At 38.5% G+C, this 24,647-nt stretch overlaps 1 protein-coding gene across 5 annotated transcripts in view; it reads right to left on the bottom strand.

Annotated features, from left to right (window-relative positions):
• RAD51B (RAD51 paralog B) overlaps nt 1–23,796 on the bottom strand; it is a 387,602-nt gene extending 363,806 nt beyond the window's left edge. For 2 of the 5 annotated variants that reach the window (XM_071744453.1, XM_071744454.1), the window contains exons 1-7: nt 23,341–23,796; nt 21,783–21,876; nt 20,883–20,996; nt 17,235–17,351; nt 10,000–10,136; nt 5,482–5,601; nt 4,327–4,510 (exon numbers count right to left, since the gene is read on the bottom strand). In XM_071744453.1, the coding sequence (XP_071600554.1) occupies nt 4,327–4,510; nt 5,482–5,601; nt 10,000–10,136; nt 17,235–17,351; nt 20,883–20,996; nt 21,783–21,866 (756 nt within the window). In that variant the 5' untranslated portion in view covers nt 21,867–21,876; nt 23,341–23,796. The remainder of the gene's footprint in view (nt 1–4,326; nt 4,511–5,481; nt 5,602–9,999; nt 10,137–17,234; nt 17,352–20,882; nt 20,997–21,782; nt 21,877–23,340) is intronic. The other 3 variants (XM_071744456.1, XM_071744451.1, XM_071744455.1) reach the window with 3 other exon arrangements.
• Nucleotides 23,797–24,647: the final 851 nt, after the last annotated feature.

Raw genomic sequence — 24,647 nt, 5'->3', positions numbered from 1 at the left:
ATAAAGTTTACAGACCAGAACCCATAAGTTAGTGTGAAACACTGCAACAAAAAAATGTGAGAACTAGGAGTGTGAAAGGAAAATTGACTATGACAGCTTTAATTGCTGCAATGTTATCAAAACCCATAAAGGGAACTTTTTGTTTTTAAATGGAGCATGTGGCATCTAAAGGAGAAAAATATTACCTGTGGAAATTATGGCTTGACTACTGTTAATTTATTTAGCATACCAAATAAAAGCATTTAGAGAATATTTACTTAAGGTTTGTCTTTCATTTGCACTATATATCACAACCATGAAAAGAAAGTCTCACCTCCTAAGCAATTTCATATTCTTAGAAAGAACAATAAAAAAAACCCAAAAACTATTATACATCTGCTCATAATAGTGATTATGAACAAACTGATCATAACAAAGTTCACTTCCACTTTTCACTAACAAAGGTTCACTTCCCAGGTCTCAGAACACAACCCAGACAAAAGTATGAAGGACACCCAGTGTCATAATTTGATTAGCCTTGGGGATTTACATTGCAAGTTTCATCTTCAGTCTCAATTTGACATTGAAAAGACTGCTCAAAGCTGTTTAGTTTAGCAACTGCCACTTTTAGAGTGCTTTTCCATGGAGGTGTCTAGCCAGCTTCACACTTTTTCTCAAGTTTCTCAACTAGGAGATCAGGTTTTATAAATAATTTTTTTTATAAGCTGAACAGTTAAATCTCATTTTAGTCAAATCGGGTTTTAATTTTTGCTCTCCACTTAAATGGAAACATCATTTCTCTTTCAGCCAGCATGAACATTAAACTAACTTTAATGAATACCACCTACCAATAATAAGTAATTATCTATGAATATGGAAGAAAGTATAAGAGAAAAATCTAAAGTGTATTTTGCTTGCTATTCTTTTTAAGAAGGCTCTGGATGCCAGAAAACTAGACAGAAACCTACAGAATTGATTACTGCTGCTTAAGTAAGTGACCTGGTAGACAGCATCAACACACACTCTAACATTCAGATCCAAATGCTCTCAAGTGCAATATGCACTGAAATAGGTACATTTAATGTAAACTTTCATATAGCTTTACATACTCACTTGATTGAAAAAATAAAGGGTTTTTTTGTTTGATTTTTAGTCAAACTGTCCTTCTCAGCTTCATAGCAATCACTTTTGCTCTAACTGACTACTTTCAACCAAACCTGGCAGAAAAGATTAAGTTTTGGCACAACTGTGTGCAGGGATAGGGAAAAAGGGACTCCTGGGTACAACTGCTGAGTGGTCTGTCAATAGACCACAATCGAAGCAGACCTTGTGCTGCCTCTTATCCTGGCATCATGTGAAGAACCTAGGGTAGAACCAGGCTTACTGGTAAATTAGGTGGAAGAAGAGATCAAAAAAAGAAATCAGGCATCATATTTCAGTTTGAAAAACAGCTTACATAGTCCATATATTAAAAAATCCCTATACTTTACAAACAAAAATTTAAAAAACCATTAAGTCAAGCAAAAATTTCTGATCACACAACCCTCTCACTTGCTTCCTTCAGTGACTAAGAAGGTGCCATTCAACTAATATGTTTAAATTTTTTTTTCCTCATCTCAAAAGATTTAGGTTTCATTCACTGCATAGTATTTAAATTTTACACTGAGGAAGGCAAGTGTTACTTTCCAAGGAGCAGGTATAGTATGAGTCATTTCCAAATGGTAATGACTGTATCCACATAGCATCTTCAGAACTCACTCATTCTACAACTGAAAATAGAGGTGCAGAGCATTTACTGAACAATGACCATCAGTTTTAAAGCAATTAAGGTCAGCTTTTTTTCAATCACATACTTCATACCTCCATAAAGAGCTACTTGGGTTTGAAACAGCTCCCCTTGAGTTCAGTAAAAGCTATGATCACTAGCCACTTCAGCACATCAAGCTCAATATCCTGACACCATCAACACTCAATGATCAACAGCTAGAGACTTCATAAAGCTAACAAAGAACTGCAATAAAGTAATTTGAACTCCAGCCCAACATGGCAGTACAGCATATTTTCCCATATTTAATCAGAGATGAATCCATTACCTTTTTAGGAAATGGGGGGAGCCCGTTTAAAAATACTCAGTGACAAGAAGCTCCTTATGTTTAGTAATGCATTCCAATGATTAATTAGTGCACATAAGAGCACACCCCTTACATGAAGTCTGGACTGGCTTAAATCAGCTTCCAGCCACAGAACTCTGGTATGCCTTTGTGAGCCAAAGAGAAGGTTGCTTTTGTCAAATACCTCTTCCTCAAGTAGGTACATATTGACTAATGAAGAAACTTATTTCCTTAGCTAAGCTAAACCAAACAAACACTTTACTAAGACTTCTTTCCCCTTTTCTCAGTCATTTTCCAGGTTATTCTTTGGAAACTGATTTTTCACCATTGTCCCTATGCTATGAACACCAGATGCTCCAGTAACAATTACACAACCTCCTTATTTCCAATTCCCTTGCTCAACGACTGAGTTTTTCACCTGACCTTTTAGCTCCAGACAAAAGAATTGACTTCAAGTTCAACTCTGAACCTTTTTCAGTCTCGGACTGAGTTCCCCTACTTGTTGCCCAATTCAGTATTCAGTTGCACAACTCTGCCATAAAATATTACATATTGTTTCGTGTGTCCAATTTATTAGCAATCACTTTGCAGCCTTACTGATGTTCTTTTAGTCTCTAAGTAAAAAACCATCATAAGTAATTCCAACACAGTTATTTATAATGAGAACCTTGAATAACCTGTAACCTCAAGTAGCAGAGGTTAATGAGATGTATGCAAAAGCACATTTACCTCCAGTATGCATGAACACTCAAAGATGCACAACACACTCCAATGTGGGATCTTGCACGTTGCTCATACACAGCCTTGCCTAGGGAATCCATGTTTACAACAACCCAAATCTCTAGCCAACTCCCTCCTAGAAGTCTAAGCTGTAGGAGTTCCTACAGTTTATTTTGTAACATAAAATTTATCAAATCTTTAAAATACTCCAGAACGAACCCACATGTGCCATGTGTTACAGATGACAATAAATAAAAATGCAGACAAAACATACAATTTTTCAACCTGTCTATTTACATGTAATAACATGGATATTTTGAAGATTTTGATTTAAAAGTCAAGATATCTCATGGACTAATTTAGAAGACAGAGCTCTGACCAAAGCACAAGTCTCTGGCCAAAATCCCAGAACTCCTTACCAGAGTTCACAGTGAGATGCCAGGACAAAGCAGCACACCAGGTATTGCAAATGCCTCCAAGCAAACATGTTAGGCTTTACTGTAATGGAAACCTTTAAATATTAGAAACTTATTTTCTTCTTACGCAGGGTGATCACAATCTTAGGCTCCTTCATACTGTCCAATTCTAAAATATGAACATTGTCCCTCTGCCTGTAAGCAGGGCAGCAGCCTAAACTGTCAGAGTCTCCAATCCAACTCAGTTTCACCATTATAAATGAAAGTGGAGGGGGAAGGTGGGGATTTCTGAATATGAAGAAAATAGAGAAAAATAGTATTTTCCCATAAAACTTCTCCCTTTTTCAGACGGACTGCATAATATTTTCCCAAAATGGGAGTGTACATACTTAACTACAATTCTTCCCTGGCTTTTTAAAGCAGTATAAACAATATTGGGTGCCCTAATTAGGACACTATGCTTTGTATCTGAAATTTAAGGTCATTTATGTGGGGTTTTACTTTCTCCATCAAAAGTCATTAAAATTACATGGCAGAGGAAATCTATTCCCCTTAAGCCAGCCAGTTCCACACCACTGATGTAAATTTCTGAAATTCCTGTGACCTCAGGAGCAACAGAAGGAAAAGGTTTCACCAGTCTGACTCAAGTTCTTGCCAGTTTCTCTTTTACACTGGAGTGACAAGTAATAGGAAATACTTCCAAGAGTTGAGTCTCAATAACATCTTTTGAGTTGATATGATCCTCTGTGGATCATATAATGAAGGAACACACAGACACTTATGCTGCTTATGCCTTCTGAAGCACTTCTCCATCAGTTCCACCCAGTCCCTGCATGTGTCCTTATCTTCCTTCATGTTTTATAGACAAATCCACAGACAAGGATTTGTTGAGCCTTCCTATCTGTATTATCCTAACTACCCTCTTATCTGCATTAATTAGCATACATACACAGTTACCACTTCCCCATTCCCCAACTATTTTCCAACCATTACCTCCATGAAGATTCCCAATAGAAGCTTCTTCTGTTTTTTCACCCATTTCCATTCTTCTCAGACTTTATTACTTGATACTGTAAACCAAAAACTTAGGAAGAACTTACTGGTATTGAGAACTCCTCTGCCAAATACTTCAACACTGATGCTCCTCTAGCCAAGAAGTTACTTCTCTCAGCCAGGTTGCCTTGGAGTTTTGTGTCAAATTCCTTTCTGACAACTGAAGCAACAGAGTCAATTATTATGAGTTTAACATTCTTTGAAATAATTTCTTCTTCCAAAGACATAATCCTAAAAAAAAAAAAAAAAAAAAAAAAAAAGGAAAACTCAGTCATGGAAAGCATTATTCAGACAACAGAACCATTTTAGAACCCTGAAATTGCTTGGAAGGTTTACTTTAGAAAGCTGAAAGTCAGCCCTTCTTTTTCCTCCCTCAAACACCACCTCCACTAACATGTGCATGTAATGAAGAAATCTGAAAAGGAATCTGAGGCCTCAGAACTCTTGGTGTCTGTATATGCAGAAGGCCAAATTTATTTCTATATGCCTCTAAAGACAGTATGCCAAACCTACCCCATTGATAATATGCTACCCATTGTTTCTGATAAAGCTGCCCTAGAAAACTATTCATAGAATAATTCCCCTACTAATATAAAATACACCAAATATTGTTAAAATACAACTTAATTATTTTTAATTGCAAAATGTGTTCACAAATTAACATAAGGTAACAAAACGAAAATACAACACTGCCAACAAGAATATTTAGGCTGATGACTGGTTAAACAATGCCTCCTTCCATTGCTGATGGGGTCCCGGTCTTCCTGGAAATAAACTGCTTTGGAGAAGCAAAATTCTATTTCATGGAAAATGTAACTCTCATCCTATGGTCTCTCTACAACCCAAGACAAGACCTGTCACATGAATACTCCCCTCTAAAGGCTTATAGGGATAAGATTGTATAGAAATTGTCTATCAGAAACCAGAAAAAATCAGATGGATTAGTGGAATGCTATGAAATGAGAAGAGCAATGTCAGCCTTTCTATAGCAAGTTTACTTTGTTGGAGATCATGCTGTTATCAACATGAAAAGACCTCAAATAAATTTACTCTACACAAAGCTTTGTGATAAGCCAAATATCATAATAGACCAGTCAAATGGTATTTAAATCATAATACCAGTCAAAATGGTATTTAATTCATAATACCAGTCAAAATGGTATTTAAAAAAAAAAAGAAAAACAAACTCTGGAAAAGAATACCTCTTCAATACACTGCCACAGGTCAGCTCTCGATACAGGTGAATGCTACGAGTCATGCAGAACAGCTTTTCATCTGAGTCAAAATAAGTAGGAAATCTGCTTCCTGCTATCTCAATCAACCTATCAAAAAAAAAAAAAAAACAAACAGGAGGCAAAACGCTATAAAACAAATAATATGGGATAATAAAGCATCACGTATTAACAAAATAAACCTCTGAATTATAAGCAGATACCAAGTAATACTGGAAATCTTTCCCAAAGGAGAAGCACACTTTAGCAGTCACACTGAAATTCTGCAAGTCAGATCAGTCAGGTTTCTTCCCAGTGATGCTAAAGTCAGTGGTACAATAGGGAAGGACACAATGTCTGTACTCAAAGAAACAGCATATCTCCTGTAGGCAGAAACTGCAAAGTTTAGAGCTACTGAATGCAAAGTTCTTTTGAATTTCATACAAGAGGTTCTACTCAATGGCCAAGCATTCTCCTATTATTTTATCTAAATGTTATTTTCATTTAAACAAACGCACTCTCCAGTTCAAACCATCTTGTCTCCCACCTTTTATCTTGCAGTGAAATCATAAAGTGGACATTGTGTCACCAACAGAAGTTTAACAAGCTGGTAAACAACGAGAGAAGATGCATTACAACATCCAGCCAACAGGGAAGCAGGATCCTAGAAAACAGATCCCAGTTCAACTGCAAGTACATATACAACCAGAAGTCTTTTCAGAGATAAACTCTCCTTAAAAACAAGAGCAAGGATGGGAGACTTCTTCACTGAAACAATTTCCATTGTGCTAGCTACGTCTTTGTAGAAAGGGCTTATAGACTCTTAAGAAAATATACTTTTCACAACATGGAAAAAAAAATTTAGCATTGTGTCACACAGTGACTGAGCTTCCAGCTGCCAGGCAGCTACAACATCCATCCATTCAGATAGCAGAAGTAGTACTGGCATGACTTGATATAATGAAATGACTTTAAGTGGCTGCTTCACTGATAGAACTGAATGTGGAATTCCATGATTAAATGTTCTCCATTACCTTATTAGCAAATTCATGACTCTTCAAAACCTTGAATGACAATTGTTAAGCATACCACTGTTTATCATCAGAGTAGACTAAGGAAGTGTGTCAGATAACTGATGATAACATCAAAGGAGTCTGAGGAAGTTGATCTTTGTTGATCTCTGTTGTCAAAATACTTTTATATTCAGAAACTGTGCTTTGAAAAAAAACCTCTCAGACAGATGTAAAACTAAACAATTTATTGATGACAGGCTAACGTTGTCAGTTAAATGAGATTTTATATATAAACACTGAACTGTATCCATTTTAGAAACACTAACTGCCCACAAACTTCACAAGCCAGTGAAAAGTTCCACCCCTCCAAGGAAACTTTATCTAGGTCCTTCAAGAAATGATCCAAGAACTTAACTTAGAAACTCAGAGTTAAAATAGGAGCACTATGATTTTTTTTCCCCACAATCAAGACCATTTTTTAATAACAGAAAATGCTTTTCAGTATTTTAAGCTGACCTATCCCATCGCCTAAAGCTTGAGAAGTGCGGCATCTAGTGGATGACACCTGTGGGTACCACCTACTGCTTTTCTTGAAGCTTTTTACTTAAGTCCCTTCCATTAACAAACCCAGAATGTTAAAGTTATTTTAGAAAAATTCTTTTAAAACAGTTTTATTTAGCTCCAAGATAGAAGCACTAAGCTTGGATGTTAATATACCAACCTTAGGCAACTTCATTACAGTAGCCTGTATCTCATTCCGTAGACACATTCTTACATCTAAACTTGACAGAATCCTTGTTCTGGAATTGCACAGTTAATCGTGCAGACCATTTGGGGAATGGTGATCTGTCACTTAGTGGTCTGCATGAAATTAGATTTCAGGATGCTTCCCAATGGACCAGCAAACCACAAAGAGCATCACTACACAGACTGATTCAAAACGAAATGCCAAAATCTTGCTGAGATCACAGGACTCTTCACAGAGCTCCACGAAGGTTCAAAGATGCTTAAGATCTGAATCATGTTTGGAAAAAGCTGCACAGAACATGTTCTCTGCAACCAGGGCCGATGGTGTGGAAAATCGGTTTGTTCTCATCTTTGGTTCACAGAAATCTGTATCTAGTGTTTTTCACAAAGCAGTAAGTATGGTAGAGATAAAAGCAAACCAGATTATTTTTAGGCTTTTTAAATAACTTTTACATTTTCAGCTAATAGCTGGCTGGAACTGAATTGCTACAAAACTGGTATTTCCAGACTTACTATGGCCATTCCATCTATTTGTTCTAATGCCCATGTTCTGACAAAGCTGGATGACAGACACCATTTGCACTGTTACAGCTTTCACTCTTAGTGAGTGAAAAATACAAAAGCAGTAGCATATCTTAGCAGACCCACCTCAGTATTTATCTCTCTTCTCAGCATTGTTATTAGATTGAACTAAACTGTCATATTAGAGAATCAGTAGTAAGACTACCAAAGTTTATAAAGGCAAAAAGTTCAAAAAGCTCCCTGCCCTGTAGTAAGACATGCCAGGAAGAATGACAAAAGTGAAATTCCTTTCAGCAAAAGAAACAAAATTAGCCAGCTTTATGCAGTATGTTTCTAGAAGGAGCACAGCATTACAGCCAGTATGGCAGCTATAATTTAGCAATTCTCAGCTCCAAAAAGCAGCAGGGGTGTAAGCACTCTTCTTAGGCTTTCTGTAGAGACTTTGGAGCTCTGAATAAACATAGTGCCAGCTAAATGCCTCCATTAACTCCTTTTAAAATAACTTGCTATTACTGAAGTGTTTAAAATAACAAAACCAAAAATCTCCACCACTTGCCATCTATTAGCAATATAGGATTACAGAATCATGATCTCCAGGCCAATATCCTATTCAAAGTAGTACCAGCTATGAAATCAGAACAAGATTCTTGAGGTTTTACCTAGTCATATTTTGGAAGCCTCCAAGAATGGAGGTAGGACAGCTTCTGCCCCTCCAGTGAAAAAGTTTCTCCATATATCACAACAGAAACAGATTTCAATGTATGCCTGCTGTTTCCCTGCCATGCACTACTGTGCCATTATTATCTTGATGGGCTGCTCATTGGGAGGGGAAGGATGCTGTTAGATACTCCCAAAGCTGCCTCTCCTCTATACTGAGTAAGCTCTCAATCTCCCCACAAAGGGCAAGTGCTCCAAACCCCAACCATCTTGGTAGTCCCCTGCTAAACTCCTTGCAGTTTGTCTCATCCCAAAACTGAACAAACAATTTAGATGTAGTCTGACAGGTACCAAGTAGAAGGGTATAAGCACTTCCCTCACTCTGCTGGTGCTGCTCATTAGCAGCTGCAACACAAAACGTGAGATATTTTGCAGAGCTGTTGCTTGAAGTTTTTTTTTCTGTTAAATGTTACACTTCTGGTTTAAAGTCATTAAACATTTGTGAAATTAACTTGACAAAACCAGGGTTAAAGCCACTACCCATGTTAATTTCAAATGACTAAACTATACAAATTTCTTTGATCTGACACTCCAGATTCAGGAAACAGGTATGGCTACTAAGTTATCTGAAATATAGAATTTGTTCCAATGAACATATTTCTGCCCATTTTTCCATCATGAACAAGGATGAGGCTACTGTGCTCTAGACCCTTAACTTTTGAACTCTCAACAACAGTGACACAAGAAAAGACATCTTGAAAACAGCAAATCCTCATAGTTTAGAAAATTTGGTAGTTAGGTAAAGTAAATTAGAGCCACCTTTGCTGAAATACCACAGAATTATTAATCAGTCAGCACAGGAAAGAGTAATAAGCAATACATGCATATAACTAACTCTCTAGTAGTTGCAGCATACATAGTGTTGCCTGCTCATTCAGCAGAGATGGTATCAGAAGTGCATAGCTGAGCCCTTTCAGTCACTTGGGCAAAGCAGTAGATACCAGCAGAACCAGAGATGTTATACAGTAAAGGGAATATAGTACTGCATGGACACTAAGGATATAGGAGAGATAGGGGGTTACTGCAGAAAGAAATCAGAAGTGCAGAAGAAGAGCAGGGGGCATCCTTCAGTAGAAACAGGAGAGAAATCTGAAAAGTGGCTATGTCAGTCCTGCTGTTCACAGAAAAAAACTCCATTTCCTTTGGACACAAAATGCTGGGCCTTTATATCCTCAAAACCTTCCTGCTAACTCCACAAGCTAAATTGCAAAGAAAGATTTCAGGTAGGAAACTGTTAAGACCATTTGTAAATTAGAGAGAATGTCATCCACCTCATCAATCCACCACTGGAATCTGCAACACCATACAAATTAGGAAGGTGAGTAAATCATTCTATGAAATTAATTTAGCCACCTATGGAATCACTGCATGTGTCAGACGAATGCTTAAGAGCTACCATAGGCATTTACTTTATAAATGCTTAATTATTGCTCAGAAAATAATTGAAGGTTATAAGATAAATGGTGCTAAAGAAGTTGCAAATGTGTTATTTTAAAATTTTCCATCTTACCTTTCAGCACTGAATGCAGACTCTGTGTCAATGTATATAACAGCCCCATCTAGTCCTCCCATGCTTACAGGCAGTGTAGCCAGAACACTCACCATAATGCAAAACTGAGTTTTGCCACAACCTGGTGGACTGGTTATCTGGAAGAAAAAAAGTTAGTAACATAAAACAAGAGGTGTCACATTGATTCACCCTAATTCTAGCCTTAAGTAAGACCCCAACACCCAGGACTCCTCAAATTCTGCTCTTCCAGTTACCAAAGGAGAAAACAGCCACAAAGAGATAGACTGCAGCCCACAAAGAGCAACTTGTTCTCCAGAGTTAACTTCTGGATCTTTCCCTTTCAGTCAAACTCAACAACTGAAGAATAAACAGTTCTTCAGATACAGCATTATGCTTTATTTCTTTGACATCCTTATCATATTTCAGGTCGTCTACACTACCCCTTCTTTTAGAAGATCTTCCCTAGAGCCACACATAGTTCTCTTTCATCTCGTTCTCTGTGCTACTTGCTGAAATAAAGCAGAATTAGAAGAGTCACAGTTGACATTCACATGACATCAATGGCCTTTAGAGCTGAAAAGAGTGCAGATTTAATGAATTCACAGATGTTAATGACTGCTTAGGAATCACCACAACCTTGGTTATAACCAGGTTTCCCTGGGAAATCACAAGGACAATTGCTTATATCCTGTAAAAACTGAATGATACATATGAACCATATATACACACAAGTCATCTTTTATCTGCCCCAGAAACTACACTCTGGTATGTAGCATGTTTTGTCACTGCTGCTAACTCCCTATTACCATATTTCAACATGAAACCATTTAATGATCCATTCCAGCTTTCACCTGCACTTACTGAAAGCCTGTACTTAAGCAGTATTCAAAAATTAATTTGTGTGTTCAGTTTCACACTGAACTTGTGTGAAATGTATCAGTATCATTTCAATCCAAGAGGAAAACCACAAGCATCAGCAGAATACATTGTTTGATGAGATCCCCAGTTTCTGAGAGCAAGATTTTTCCACTAGAGATGGCAGTATGTTAGTCTTTATCTGCTGCAGATCTTGCAGAGATTGTACATGAATGCTGAGTGCTCTGTTCAGAAAATAATATGCTCATTACTGTTAGAGTGGGACTTCAAATACAGTATCATATTGTCACTGCTTCTGTGAAGGGAGATGACAACTTTAACACTACGAGGGCTGAAAAACATCACACAGAAATCTGAAGTCATTTTAGACACTAAAAAGAGGAGCGATGGGTTCATTCTGATACTAGCAGAGACTCAATAAAAATGCAAGATAAAATAAGCCTCTCCAGCAAAGTTAAACAGCAAAATTAATCAGACTTCCTCAAAACACCTAGAAGTGCCAAAACAAAGGCTTACATACAGAGTTGTTGTTTTAAATTAAAAATGAAACCCTACAACAGTAAGACACTAGAAATCAAACTGATTTCTGAGACAAAGTGCACAAGAGTGTGTTTTTAAATACAAACATCTTTTCACCACAAGACACTACTGTACTGCTGTGGTTTCATTTTAAACAGCAGTAGCATGACTTGAAGCACAGAAAAATTGCAGGGAAACCTAGAGGCACAGTTGGCTAAAATCCCTTTAATCACTTTTGTCTTTACCAAGGTCTGAAAACCATGCCATACCATTCAATCTACTTGAAGTTTTAATGCAAGAGAAAAATTAATTATTTTTCTTTAGACACATATGCTACAGATGAGGAATTAATGGTATTTATGCAATTATCTGTCCTCCATCCAGTGCACTTAAATTGCAAAACAATAGCTGATACATTTTAATATGAACCCGAAGCATATATAAAAACTGCAGAGGCCATACATATCACTTAGACTGTGATAGCCAAGGAATCTCACCATCTGCTTCTAGTTTTAAAAAAAAACAAAAACCACAGACTTCAAATTAATGAGGAGAGGACACAGAACCATAGAATCATCTGGGTTGGAAGGTCACCAGTCCAACCCCTCTGCTGTAATCAGGGACACCCTCAACTAGATCAGGTTGCTCAGAGCCTCATCAAGCCTCACCTTGAATATCTCCAGGGATGAGGCCTCAATCACCTCCCTGGGCAACCTGTTCCACTGTTCCCCAACCCTCATGGTAAAAAACTTCTTTCTCACTTCCAATCTGAATCTACTTTTCTCTAATTTAAAACCATTGCCCCTCATCCTGTCATTCCAGGCCCTTGCAATTCCACCAAGAAAGGGATCAAGCCCCTGTGGTTTCCAGTACCCCTTTCACAGGGCTCCTGAGCTCCCGAGTCTTCAAGCCTGTTGCATTATTTATTTGCAGTGGTTCACAGGACTGAGTCTGAGGCACCTCTGGAGAGAATCCAATCCAACCTCCCTCATCCCAGCAAGGTCAGTGCCTCAGGACTGTTTGCTCAGACTTCGGATAACTCTGAGGATGGAGGTTCTTCTGCTTTATGGGTTTCAATCCAGTTGTTAAATTAAAATGTTTGGACCACTGTGAGGAGACCTCATGAAAACATATGCAGTTTCAGCCTTGCCTAGGAGATGCACTGGAATCAACATTTGTGTCAGTGGCTGATGGAAGAGCTAATTCAACAGAGATGCTGTAAAAATGTCTGAAGATATAAGCATCTTATGAGAAAAAGGGAATTTTGCAGTATGAGCTAGTACAAGGAAACAAGCTAATGGAGCAAGAGAGAATTTCTATTCCCAAAGACAATAATACTTCATCTTTTATCAGCATTCCTTTAAAGGGCATTAAAATGGAATTTTAAATAATACACAGTGAACAATTTTTAAGAACTGTAACATCTTATAGTATTTACCACTGGGTCACCAAGTGTTTTGAATAATACAATCTTAGTTAAAAAAAAAACAACACAACATAACACACAACTAAAAATTCTCTAATATCATTCCAATCAAATGTCTACAAAAAAGTTCACTGAGTTTGTTTTACTGTAAATTTGCTCTGAAAAGAAAAAAAAAAAAAAAAAAAAAGAAATCAAATCCACCCAGATAGATATGTGAAGACTACAAGTTTTTAATTCATCTCTGCCTAATAAAACATACTTTTATTTTTCAATACGTTATATATTATTGTATCTGGCACATCTGCAGGGTTTGGAGCAAGTCACAAGGAGCTAATTCTTCTTCAGCTACCAGGGGATTAAACTCTTCAACATTCACAAAATCGTTACTTTAATTTTTCCTCAGAGGAGTTGGCCGAAAGCTCTGACATTTGACCACAAAATTTCAGCTATGACTTAATTTACAACTTAAAACCTAATAGTGGTTTGGGAAAAAATGGTCCAAGACAGTGCAATGCAAATCAAATCGCTCTGGCACTCAAAGAGCAAGCAGCTTTGGCTATAGAAAATACCACCACAAGTCTTAACCCTGTGGCTCCTCTACTCAAATTTCCAGTTTCCAACCACCCTCACTGCTGGATGAAGTAACAGGAAGACAATAATTTAGCCACACCAGTCAGGAAGTAAATGCTGCACTCAACATACTTTTGAAGAGAACTTCTAGAATATCTGACTAATAACAAAAATACTGAAGGGCAATCCACTGGTCAACTGTGTTCCAGTAAGTTGCAAAAGAACAAATTAAAATTAAGTTCCAAAATCACTTGAATCCATAAAGAATATGACCTGAAAGTGATGGCAAGCTGCAGTGCTGCATGAAAGCAGCAGACAGTTGATAGCTTTCTACCAAAATTTCATCTAACAATCATGCTCAAGAACACATGCAGTGCTGCCAACCTTTGAAATTATTCACATCTCATGACTCTTGCAAAAATACTTTTTAAAATCTCCAGAATCAGGCTTTAAATGAGAAAATCAGTTTCTACATAGTTAATTGTTCACTGTCTTTATGATTGCTGAGAAAACCTTAACACAGTTAAATCAGTTCCCACATTTAGCATCTAAAAGGCAAATAAAAAGCAATAGGTTTTTTTTAGACACCTCTTAAGTTAGTTCAGACACCTTACACTTAGGTATCTCTTAAGTCAGTCATCTAATTTCTGGAGTTTACCTAGTTCTCTCTATAATATTTCTCATTAAAGAGTTATTATGCACCAGTACTGTCAGTCTGACATGAGGGTGGAAGCAAGACTGAGCTACTGGTGGAAGGAGTGGTGGGAGGCTGACAGTTCTGTTCTTATCCACTAGATGTCTTGTACAGACCTCAACATCTCAAGTCACTGTGAGAGCACCTACTGAAAACAACTGCAACAGGCAGGTCTCTCTCCATTTTTAACCAACCAAACAAAAACCCCCAACATTAGTAAGTTTTTTTCAGAAGAAAACTTAAATTGGAACACCCTTCCTGTTGCAGTGCTTTTCACTGACAATCACACAAAAGTTCATACTAATTTTGAATATATTCATGTCTCCCCAACTACCTTTAATTACATTGATACATACAGAGTATGACCATTCTTAAAACAGAGTTTAGCAACAGTTTCCAAGGTTTTCTCATATCTAAAGATAATATATTTTAAGGAAATACTGATTACCAATTGAGTACTGTGAAAATCAACTGAGAATTTTGGTTGAACTGAATGCATAGCTCTAGAATATTAAGCAGTTGTGTTTACACCCTGAAGAGCATCATCTTATCCCATCTTAGGAAAAGGATATTTGACATTCATGTTTTGAGATGAGCTATTTGCAGAACTTGCTGTCAAACAGATTAAGAGAAAATGTGTTTTTAAAAAACCCAAAACACCCAAACTGTAGAAGTCAAAGATTAGCTGATGTTCCAGTAAAGCTCCCCCCATGCTAACCACTGCTTCTGCTGGATCTCCCTATGGAGCAATACCAAGAACATGGCAATCAGAAAGGTTAAAAGTCCAGAGCCATTCTACCTGGTCTTCAGACAAGAAGAGATCAAACAGACTGCACTCCTAGTTGAATTATTAAGAATCAAGAAAAAAGACAAATATTCACACCATTGTTATCAGCAGCCTTGTAAATTATCTGGTTGGTTCTTTCAACCAAAAAGGATGACATCCACTTTTTGTTTTTTAAATTAGGAAAAGATTTTCCAGGATCTTTTAATGGAAACTTTTACAGTAAGGCCACCATCTTTTTCTCAAAATTGCCAAGCCACAGGAAGGAGGGTAAAACAGACTGACTTATTTGGGCTGATCTACAGAAGGCTGACATCCTTTTTTGGGCAACACCCATGAGCCAGTTCACAGGCCCAAGGTCAAGTCAGCATATCATAGAAAAGACGTATCTCTATTCTACTTCTTTCTCCTACTTGTGCAGCAGTGGCTCTGTATTTCAACTAAAGAAGCACAATTCAGAAGTTTAAACAGCAAAAGCATGTGAAGAGCCATTCTCTGCCACGGAAAAGTTAGTGGACCAGAGGGAAGCCCCAGAAAGCCAGATCCTAGGCACAATCAAGCATCATTTCTTTTCTAACACAGGCTGTGCTATTTCATCAACTGACTGCATAAACAATAATGCAAAAGAAATGGAGTCAAACTACACCTCATGCAGCAACTGCTTTGCTGGTAAGAATATTTTTAGGAACCAAAAATTAATCTGCTGAAGGCACTATCCTCAACAGCAGCATAGTTATAGCCTCAGGATCCTGCATATTCCACTGCTGTTGTAAGAACAGCTCTTTCTTCAACGAGACAGGATCTAGGAAGTCTCTACTCCCAGAAGCTGAAGGCTTGCATTACTCATTTTAAGATGCAGTTCTACCAGTCTGATTGTCTTAGAATAAATTGGTAACAAAGCTAGGCCTAAGTATGAAGAAAATATTAATTCTGACAGATCAGCTTAAGTTCCAGGATGCATTCTTAAACATATTTTATGAAGACCTGAATGGTCCTACATTGTATAAAAATACTCTCAGTCTTTAAAAAGTAATATCTTTTCGTGACATAACAGTTTACTAGAGCATAAGCTGTTTAAGATACACTGAGTTTAGACTATAACAATACATTTTAAGTAACTATTGGATTTCATAGGTGATTTCTATCTGAGATCAAAACCATTCAAGTTTGATTACAGGAAGTGAAAAAAATACCTTTTTCTCATGGTAGAATTTTTGTAACTTCTCACTTTTACTCCTCTACTGTGGCAATGTGCCACAGTACACAAAGAAAAGCACTTCTTAAGAACTGCTAAGGAGTTCAGGGAAAAAAAAGGGTTTCAACCTGTCAAAATTCAGAGCACAAGACACACAGCATGTGTTTTTTCAGTCATTTCAAGTATACATCTGAGTTCAGAACTGGACTTTAAGAAGGTAAATATGGCCATATTGCATAAAATCAGTGTCTACCTAGCTCTGGATTCTTCCCCAGTGAGGGCCTACAACAGACAGTTAGTGAAGTAACATAAGAACATGGCTCACAGCTATTGATATTCCCTTCAATATACACACCCCTTCATCCCCATTTGTCATTCAGCAAATTCCTAAGCCAGGGACTCCATCTTTGTGTTATCATAATACCCAATGATTCATATCACCTTCAAAAATCCTCTCTTTCCACATAATAGAAACTACACAAGTCATTATGCAAGTTATTATCACTTTCTGCAAGGCCAAAGAAAAACCCAGGTATCAGGAAATAAAGTGCCCCCTTGTTCTTAAAAAAAAAATTCTAAGCATAAAAGTAGTATTGCATCCAAAGTCCATAAAGTGACACTTACAGATAGATTTATAATTTGTACTGTTACAATGTATGCATATATAATACAGGCCTTAAAATAATTGTTTTCTTAAATAATAAATAATTGGTTACATTTATATATAAGAGCTCTGTAAAGTTATTCTCGTGCAGATATATTTCATACTTTTGTCCTAATTGTACCTTCATAAAAATTAATGACTTGGTAAAGACAGAATGAATTAGTATCAAAAGGAGACTCCCTGTGCTCTGACCATGAATCCACACTGCAACTCTCCCACTGTAAAAATCCAGCCAAATTTCCTGAAAAAAAATTTCCAATTTTTAAAGGAAACTAGGGTTTCCAAAACTTTCAATTCCTCCATCTTCTTACTTACCTACCATTCCGGAGGGTGGTAGGGGAGGTGATTCACAAAAAGTGCAACATTTCACAATTAAAAAAAAGCACATCACAAAATTTCTGTGAATTTTGTGGTTAAATCATCTGACACAACACAATCCAATCTACACATGACTTTTGACTTCCAGGTGTGACATACAACTGCAGTAAAATATACAAAACAAGTTACCTCTGTGAGGGATCCACAGGGCACTCCACCATGCAAGACTTTATCCAGACTATGCAGCGTGGTGGACAAAAAGGCTGAAGAGGGATTGACAGACTTCCTCAGTTTCATTTCATAAGCCTACAAAAGGAGGAGAAAAGGCAAAAGAAAATAAACACAGAATCAACAAATCAGAAAATGCCTTTTTAAAAGGAAATAGCAAACTTCTCATATTTGCTTTCATCAAGTTGGACTGACTGAATACATGTCAATGAACAAACTATTCCTGTCTTCAGCTACAGTTCTCTTTTAGCTCATCACCCTTCTTTGCATTTATAACCCATTTAGAGCTCGAAGAGTAAATTCAGAAGTTTGCTATATACCCCTCACCACAATATTAAATAATAAGCCTTTACTAATGACGACTCAAAGGTTTTCTCTGCTTCTACTCAGCCAGGCTTACTTTCAACTTGCAAAACTTTTAAATAAGTTAACACTATACATATGGTTGGAGACCAATGCAGAACACCCAAGCAAAACCGAAAACCTTTCATTCCAACATTCATCACCAATTCTGAAGCAACCTGGGCTGAAGGTAAGGTTTGCTAAATATTTCCATGTCTTTGAACAAGTCTGAGCTCATCCTGCAGCCATTTATAATGTTCCACTTTTGTGAGGAAGACAGGTCAAGACCACCCAACTGATACAGAGCTGAAAACATGAAGCCCTCTCACAGTGTACCATAACTTGCCATGATTGACCACTCCAGAAAACCTGATTTTTATGTATGCCCAAGAGAAATTCAGACAACAGTACAGGCAGGGAGATGAGGTTATAGAAAGCAGCCATGCAGAAAAAACATGGGGATACTGGCGGGTGAGAAGCTGGACATGAGCCAAGCAGCCCAGAAAGCCAACTGCATCCTGGACTGAATCAAAAGAAATATGACCAGCAGATTGAGAGAGGCGATTGCCACTTTACTCTGCTCTGGAGCCCTCAATACAGGAAGGACATGGATCTGATGGAGTGGGTCCAGAGGAGGGCCACAAAAACATTCAAGGAGCTGGAACACCTCTCCTATGAAGACAGGCTGAGGGAGCTGGGGTTGTTCAGCCTGGAGAAGAGAAGGCTCCAGGGACACCTAATAGTGACCTTCCAGTATCTGAAGGAAGGATGGAGAGGGACTGTTTGCAAGGGCCTGGAGTGATAGGATGAGGGGCAGTGGTTTTAAATTGGAGAAGAATAGATTTAGATTGGATGTTAGGAACAAGTTCTTTACTGTGAGGGTTAGGGAACAATGGAACAGGTTGCCCAGGGAGGTGATTGAGGCCTCATCCCTGGAGATATTCAAAGTGAGGCTTGATGAGGCTCTGAACAACCTCATCTGTTTGAGAATGTCCCTGATTACTACAGGAGGGCTGGACTGGGTGACCTTGAGAGGTCCCTTCCAACCCAAGTGATTCTGTGATTCTATGATTTATCCGAACAGGCATCAGATTTATCCCAACCTTAAAATAGCATGCTGGGAATATGGTGTACTAAGGAAGCATCTTGACAGGAATAATTGTTAACTAAGTAAATAACCACACCACTGCATATTTTTTGGGCCAATGAGTGAGCATTTTTGCTGAAGCTGATCAGAAGACCTCTCAGCTAGTTCTAAGATAATACCAGGCTAAGACAAGGTATCTTAATTCTTCCCTTTCTGATGACAGGTAGCATATCAGAGTTGTATTTGAAATTCATTCAGACCTTCTCTGTTCTTCAGCTCTGTTGAGGAGAAACATAAAAAATAGCTTTCAAGACAGAACAGACCAATAAAAAAACCCAATGTACTTCACCTTATTCAATGGGGATCAGAGTTTATGCTCAGATTAACTTCAAGAGTGAATATATATATTGATGAAGGAGGACTTACATCATATTTTAATCTAATAATTTTTTGTTTATCCTCTGACAGGACTTAAACCCTGTAGACTGGAAAGAAACCCTGTAGGCTCTAAAAACAGTAACCTAGTCTAGCTTTCCTGCCTAACATGGACTCTAAAACTTCACCCAATATTTTCTGCATTTAACCCACAAAAGTGGGGTAAAATCAAACTGTCTTTCAGTAAAAAAAAAAAAATAATAAAATAATTGCTAAATCAAGAGTGACTCAAGAATTATCACTTAGACAACCTCTTCCAGTGGTAACTTATGTTAGTTTCTGAAGATTTTCTTACTACTTCCCATTGCAGGGATTTGTCTTTTAATTATCTTCCAGCCACTGGATCTTGTTCAGCTTTTTGTTCAGCTAGATTCCAATACACTTATCTTTTTGTAAGATTGCATTTAATGCAATCAAGTCACCCCTTAACTAACTTCTCTGATAAGCTCAACAGGCTTCACGCTGTACTTCACACTCTTAAGGCAAATTATAAAAAAATTAGAGTTTTACTGTATATCTTGGCATACTCAAGTTTTGCTGCCAGTGCTTCCAATGTTATATCTGAAGAGTATTTCCCCTTATTTAAACCCTATTATCTTTTTTTATTGTCAAACCTTCCCTGTTACATCACTCACTTTGACCTGAAGCCCATCTGAAATCTTGTGTTTGTAAAGATTCAATCCACATCCCTAAAAAATAGCCAGCATCTTCAGTTTCTGGAAGTTCAGCTCCATGTTGCATGCACTTACATAGCTGGTCATCTATCAGCTAGTTCTGTGTTAACAGTCCTTGACAAGTGCTGTCTAAACCAACTTCAGTGTCTGCCAAGATTCTCAGCAAAGAAACCTGACTGAGTAGCCATGTGCAGATGACAGGAAAATCCAAATGCTGGAACTCTATTTAAAACTTCCATTTGCTTTGATTTACTGATTGTTAACAGTTACTGATGGAAAACTTGTAACTAGCTAGCTTTTAATTCAGTACAAGTCATATTAATTCTGCATATCACAAATGAATTATCTTTGTGAATTTAAAGATTCACAAAGTTACTGTTACAGTTATTATGCAAATTGCACATAATAAATTTGACACAGCTTATTTTTTTCAGGAAAGACAGTGGCCTTGACACAGGTCAGAACCGTCTATGTCCCCTCTGTTCTAAAAAGACACCTTTTTTGACATTTTCTCCTGGGTTCAAAAAAGAAAACAAAATCCAGCCACTGCCTTGCAGCTTACATCTGTTTTCCTCTTGCACTCTCTCCAGTTAAGCTGCCCGTAGCCTAAATCACACTACAGCTCATTTACATGGATGGAAAAAATCCTCAGGTTCTTTTCAGGATCACTTCACCTCTTGGCACCAATTTTATGTATAAACCCAATTTATACTGAAACCCTTAATCTTTGCTTGCATTAAACAATGCTTTCTTTTCTTCAGTTACAGAGTCCAAACTGGAAGCAATTTTTACATGCTGGATTCCAAGAGAGAATGCCATATTCCCCTACTCCATTCAGGTCTGATTCTGCAAGCCTGAACAACCTCTTGAGGTTATAAACTCAAGTTATAAGTTATGTAAATCATGTATGTATCAAACTCAAGTGCCTCAGATGTAAATCTGAAAATGTAACTATTATTTCATTGTGTAATCAAAATGAGACATCACAAACCTCCAAGTAAAAAGATGAGTGATACATTTTAGCTTTTTTCCAGGTACTGTATTAAAAGCAGAACCAGAACACATACTTACTGTCTGCATTTTGGGAGCACAAGCTTGGCTGACTTTACAAAGAAGCTTCTGCACATCATAGTAGCTCTGTCCTGTCACTTTCATTAGCTCCAAGAGGGAAAGACATAAAAAGTCCTGGAAGATGATAGAACAGTTAAGAGAGCCCAGCCTAGAAATCAAGACTAAAGACTAAACTGATATAGTTTATATACACCTAGTCCACATTCCACAGGCATATCAACTGTGCCATTTTACACACTATTATGCTATACTTCTCCTACCTTTCTCTGATACTAGTATATTAAAAGAAATTGTATTCATATTTTCAAGGACATGGAGTCAAATGACCAAACATCCAAGAACTGTGTGATGGAACTGCAACAGGGTAACATCTTTGTGCCCACAAATGTCTCCATCTACCAGAAAAACATTCAAAATACATGTCTTCTAGATTTCAGCCCTAGGGTTAGATCCTCCATTTATTATGCATATATATGGCTTCGTGGCTCTCTTTAGGCAAGCATTCATAAAAATCTTAGAACATACTGCTGAATCAACCTATAACCACACTAGTAGTAAACACATGTAGTATACATGTATTTTTGTGTTCACAAATGGATGTCTTAGTTCATACAAGTAGTAGCTGTACATCCCTGCTAAAATAATCTTCGCGTTCTTTAGAAGTGAAGGTAGTAAGTACACACAAGTTTAAATGTTTTTGTTTAGTACCTACAATTTTAAAGCTGTATTTTTACATGACAGCAGACCAGATGGACCCTGAAAAGCCCCCTAGTAAGTATAGCTCTCTGTAAATTAGACTACAAAAAAAATAGTTTAAAACTACTTCAAACACACTCCACACACCTACTCAAAATGAATCCCTGAAAAATATGTCCCACAAACAGAAAATAACCCTTTCACCTGACAGGTAGTGATCTGATGGCGACTCAGCCTTTCACACAGATCATGAGACAACCTTGCTCTTCTTAGCTTCTTTGTAGCCATGCTCCCTAATCTAAAGGGAAAAAAATAAAGCAAAGTTTTGAAAGATGCTTGGAATATAACCATGCAGACAATTACACTCACTTTACACTAAAGAGCAGGAAAGCATGTGCACACGTGTCTATATTTATATACAAAATTTATTGTGATCTAGACTCCCCATGTAAATCTATACCACATTAAATTTTATTATTACTTTGAAAGCAGTTATGCTAAATTATATCTCCTTGTATTTGACATGGTATGAGCTCATGCCAGTAAGAACAGAAGACTGAGTAGTTTTTAGGACAGATGTTTCTGGGACATAAGCAAGCTGGAAATTACTTGGTATTGAAGTGAACAAGAAACCCTCATGCTATGTTGTACCTGAAAGAAATAAGGTTACCGTTGGATGCCTACACACAATCAGTAGAGTCATATTAAGTATTTAGCCCTACAACATATACAGCCAGAACACAACACTCCGTTCTGGTGACCTAGGATTTGTGACACATCTTCAAAGAAAAGGAAAGACCTGGAACTGTAGAGAGACTGGGGGGCTGGACACATGCTTTTTAGCATTCAAGACTCAAGATGGTCAAACTCGTCAAACCATTTAATAATGTTCCATCTATCAATTTATGAAAAAAAATCCCACAGTTAATACAGAGTTCTTTAATTTAGCCAACAGTGTAGAAGAAAACAGTGGCCAAAGCTAAGCATATGAAGACAAGAACTATAATATAAATATTTTTTTAATTCCAAAAGTGAGGAAAATAATATTGGACCAAGGTAACAACAGCTGTAGAATATTAGACTGCCACTAGGAATCCTTCTCCCATTAGCCTCCTTTGCATTTGTCTTTCTCTTTGCTTTTCACAGAATCATAGAATCTTTCAGGTTGGAAAAGATCCTTGGGATCAAGTCCAACCGACACCCCTACTCTAGCAAGATCTACCCTAAACCATATCCCCCAACACCACATCTAAACAACCCTTAAACACATCCAGGGATGGTGACTCAACCACCGCCCTGGGCAGCCTATTCCAGTGTCTGACCACTCTTTCTGTGAAAAACATTTTCCTAAAAAAATTTTTCCTAGTTTCCTTTTGTCATTCCATTCTACTGAATAAAACTCTGCAGGGTGGTAATCAGCTCAGTACAACCCAAAGCACACGATTTCCTAACCTATATGTGTGTTTAAACACACAGCTGTTTTGCACATATTTGTTAAGCAACAATCCATGCATTTTTTCAGTCATAAGTTTAGGCAAAGTAAGATTTTTAAAGAATGTGAAATTGCTACAAGTTTTGGGGATGCACAGGTGTCTACACCTTCGCAAGATGGAAACATTTATCACCTCTCCGCTAAAAAATCCTCTTTAAAAGAGCGGGAAAAGCAAATGTTGGGAGTTCCACGTCCTTTAAGTTCCCAGCCGTACCGACAGCCCCTGGTGACACCCACGGCGCTCCCTGGGTTTGCACACACCCCACGTACCGATGCAGATGGGCACAGAGGGCCAGGCTCAAACCCGGGTTTCGGCTTTTGTGACTGGAGCGACGGTACCGGAGAGGGGCAGGAGCGCGGCCCCGGGGCCACAGGACACCCGTAAGGGGGAACACACCCGCGTATTTCGGCACCGACTTACACCCGGTCACACGGATATTATAACTTCATCTAGAATGAGACAATTAATTTACAACCCCACCACCTGAGGGGGAGCAGCCGCTGCGCCCCGGCTGCACCGGGCTCCCCGCCCGCCGCCCGGCCCAGGGGGACTCAGGCGCCCGCCCTGTCCTTCCGGGACACCGCAAAACGCAGCCCTAGCCTGGCCTGGCCCCCCCACACTCCTTGCCTCAGGCAGCGCTGCGGGAACCCAAAATTTCACACCCGCTGCAAAGCAGCGCAGTCCCCTCAACTCCGGGATCTCCCGCCCGCAGGAGAAGGAGGAGGAGGAAGAAGAGGGGAAGGCTCCGGAGCTCCCGAGCGCCGTTTCCCGGCCCCCCGGGGCGGCCGATTGGCTTCGCTGCCGCCAATCCCCAGGCGGCGGCAGAAGGCGGCGGCGCGCAGCGCATGTTGGGAGCCGGAGCGGCAGTGGGGGTGTAGGAGGCTGCGGCCGCGTAAAGAGGAGAGGCCGGGGGTAGCGGTGCACATGCACCCCTTCTGTCTGCAGAGAAGCAGCTTTTGGGGGGAAAGGAGTGGTGGAGTTCAGTGTTACTGAGCACTGAGCGTTCAGTTGCTGCTGTGCTCCGCACGTAAAGCATCTACTGAAAGGTGAAAGCCTTCAGCATGGAGTGCTCCGCGGGCCTTCATTGTGTACTGAGCGGTATCGGAACGCTGATCATTGACTGCAGACCCACGGCTTAACCAGCTCTGGGGGAAATGTCATCTGACTGAGGAAGCTCTATTAAATCTCTAATGTGAACTTAACAAGTAGAGTCAGTCGTCAAACATGACTGATACGACTGTACTAATGTCTGTAGGGTGATTTTTCTGGCGGTACTGAATACTGTATGCATGTTGTCTGCATAATCTTTACAGTTCTAGAAATCAACCTGACAAAAAACAAACAAACAAAAAAATAAAACAAACCCCAAACGGTCTGGTATTACCAGGGATGTTTACTGAAGCCTGTTCATAGGGAAATGCAGAGCTGGGCTTTTGCCTGCACTGGAAAATAAATGCTATACTGAAGCTGCAGAATACAGAACACTTTAGCCACTTTGTTCCAAACTGGCAAGCAGGAGAAACAGCAAGAATCTACCAGAAAATGAGAAAATGCTCATACAATCACACAATAGTAT

This window comes from Heliangelus exortis, chromosome 5 (genome assembly GCF_036169615.1).
Source record: "Heliangelus exortis chromosome 5, bHelExo1.hap1, whole genome shotgun sequence".
In the NCBI taxonomy this organism is placed as follows: domain Eukaryota; kingdom Metazoa; phylum Chordata; class Aves; order Apodiformes; family Trochilidae; genus Heliangelus; species Heliangelus exortis.
Note: the sequence above shows the minus strand (reverse complement) of the source record. Positions and strands in the feature narration are given on the sequence as shown.